Below are 2,770 nucleotides of genomic sequence, written 5' to 3'. Positions count from 1 at the left end.
CTACTGAAAATCTGAAACTTGAGTTGAGAGACTCATCTTAAGACGATTTTAAAATTCAGTTTTGTCTGACAACAAATGGTTGTGACAGGGTGCCCAAATTATTGTGATATGGTACCTTTTCTGACAATGGTCACATGTAGGGATGGCAAACAAACAACTTAAATAAAAGACAAAAAACGCAGTGCCTTATCACCAGGTCCGATGACAATTGTACCGCTGTACGTCTGGAACCAAGACTCACATGCACTGGTGCAGAAAAAATGACCTGTCAAAATTACAATAAAGGACACAGCCTGCAGCTTTCTTAGAAACGAATTAACCCTACGTTCTTAAAAGTCTGCTGCTCTGAAATACAAGTTTCAAGTATCAAATTCTTCACTGATCAGACAAAAAATATTTTGCAGATTTTTCAGTATAGCGAGAATCCCTTAAAACAAACTCAACACAATTGCTTGATGATACACGATATGACATTTTATTTGTATTTTATGGTCAAATGGATTTTCACACATAGTGGCTCGCTTTACATCAGCACATTTCAGAAACTGTCAAAAAGACCCAGAACAGTAATGTATTTTCCTAAGTTAGTCGCAGGAACTTTGTCCAGTAAACAAGCGTGGCTATCAAAATAAGGCAAGTATCAATCGAAGCTCGTTTAAGAAAGACATGAACCATCAACATAATATTTACACACACCATCACATTAGAACCTCTGCATAATATGTGCAATGTAAACAAAACTTTTTGAAAAGTAACAAAAAACGTTTTGAAGAACTGTACAATATAAAGCTGTTAACTACAACTTCGGTTTCTACACACTCAATTCAACTTTTCAAGTGCTGTGTTGGAAACGCCATGTGTACTCTGTTGTACAAATGTAAACCTCATTATTATACGTTTCACCGAAATAAACCATTCAAATTCACATTGAATATCAGAACAATGAACACAACTTTGTTTGGCGTTTACCTGCAATTTTTATATTTTTATTTTTTATGCAGAACAATTTGCCTTTCTCTAAAAAAAACATTGCTGCTGTCTCAGTCCCACAAAGTCCAGCCCCAGGCCAGCTGCAGGGTCTGGTATAATGTCTTTTCCTACACAACACTCTAGTGGCTGGATAACCCCAGCCGAAGTCCCACCTGACGTGGCACGCAGTTTTAAAATCTAGGAATGGAACTGACCAGGGCATCAAATGCTTCTTTAACTCTCTACTTTGATCTTTTTCCAAATGTTTTGCTTCATCAGCTGTCATTTATTTCATTGGAAAGTCCAGAGAGAGCATTTTGAAAACCTTTGGCCATGACGCAAGTAAGTCCTTCTCCAGTGCTCGTTCTTTGAGGTGATCTGGTCTGACACCTAAACCTTCGTTCCCAGTGACTGAATTTCTGATTTCTGTGTTTGTCCACTCATGGTGGAGGAGAGAGAGCTGATCTGTTTATGCCCAGCCTTTCCTATACGCAGTAAGTAAAAACAATGGGACCTGAACCGCAGGTCAAAAAAAGCGTAAAGGAAAGGGTTCAGGCAGCTGTTGAGGTAAGCCAAGAAAGTGGCATATGAATGGGCTTGTATTATGAACTCGTGAAAAGGACAGGGGATACTGAAAAGTCCGAGCATTTCCATGTTGTGAGCGGTTTTCAGAACATGAAATGGCATCCAGCAGATGGCAAAGACCACCACCAAAGTACTGATTATCTTGAGGAGTCGTTTCTTTTTCTGGTCTTCTTTCTTGACGTTCTGGAAATGTTTGGTAACTGTTCTTCCGATGAAGCAGTAAAAAACTGTCATTAACAGGAAAGGAAGGACAAAACCTAACAGGGTTGTGCTGAGACCCAAACCGGCCAGCCAGTAGATCTCTTCCTCCTGTGGGACTGCAAAGTCACTGAAGTCCATATCGCACTGAAGCACCGTGTTGTTAACTGCATATTTGGTTTTGCGAAGGATGAAGGCAGGCAGGGCGAGCACTGCAGACAAAGTCCAAATAATTCCCAGCGATGCCAGTATAGTGTCTCTGGACCTGAGCCGGGAACTAGTCAGAGAATGTACTATGGCCAGATAACGGTCAAAGCTAAGGCAGGTCAGGCAGAAAACACTCGCATACATGTTGACCAACACCAGGTAGGAACTGAGCTTGCACAGGAACGAGCCAAAGGGCCAGTGGTAATTCAAAGCTGTGTACACTGCCCACAAGGGTAAGGTGACCACAAAAGCCAAATCGGCCAGCGCCAGATTGCCAATATAGGTATCAGCTGATCTCCGTTTTGGTTTGGACTTCCACACGGTGAAGATGACCACTCCATTCCCTGACAGTCCCAGGACAAAAACGGTCATGTAAAGCACTGGAATAATGGAGAAGGACGGTAGCCATTCTTGAAAATTACAGTAAGACTCGTTATCCGCAACATCATACTCATAGTTGTCTTCACCACTACCATAATTTGCCATGATGTAGCCGGTACAACTTTTAGCTATATCTCCAAGGCTTACTTGTAGAAGGAGTTAGATAAAAGTTGTCTGCTGCTCGAATCTCTATTTAAATCACCGGTCCACTTTGATCGCCCAGCCCCTATTTTGCATAAAGCACAAATTGCGGTACTTAACCACGACCCCTTGTTATTAAACTATAAGAAGCATCACTCCCACATGTACACCCTCCCCCACATTGTCACAAACTGGGCAGCCGGCACTAATCCACCACCATTATTCAAATTCTTTATCTTGACTCCTCCCAGGCAGGCCAAGACCTCCCCTTTATTAGCAAAGTGCCGGC

At 41.9% G+C, this 2,770-nt stretch overlaps 1 protein-coding gene across 1 annotated transcript; it reads right to left on the bottom strand.

Annotated features, from left to right (window-relative positions):
- Positions 1-452: 452 nt before the first annotated feature.
- On the bottom strand, positions 453-2,527 carry LOC122799282 (apelin receptor A-like). Its single transcript, XM_044068240.1, has one exon. The coding sequence runs from the start codon at positions 2,443-2,445 to the stop codon at positions 1,360-1,362; it is 1,086 nt and encodes a 361-aa protein (XP_043924175.1). The 5' UTR covers positions 2,446-2,527; the 3' UTR covers positions 453-1,359.
- Positions 2,528-2,770: the final 243 nt, after the last annotated feature.

This window comes from Protopterus annectens, chromosome 4.part0, assembly GCF_019279795.1.
Source record: "Protopterus annectens isolate FY-2018-M chromosome 4.part0, PAN1.0, whole genome shotgun sequence".
NCBI classification, from domain to species: Eukaryota; Metazoa; Chordata; order Ceratodontiformes; family Protopteridae; genus Protopterus; species Protopterus annectens.
The sequence above is the reverse complement of the archived record's forward strand: the minus strand, read 5'-3'. Positions and strand labels throughout refer to the sequence as shown.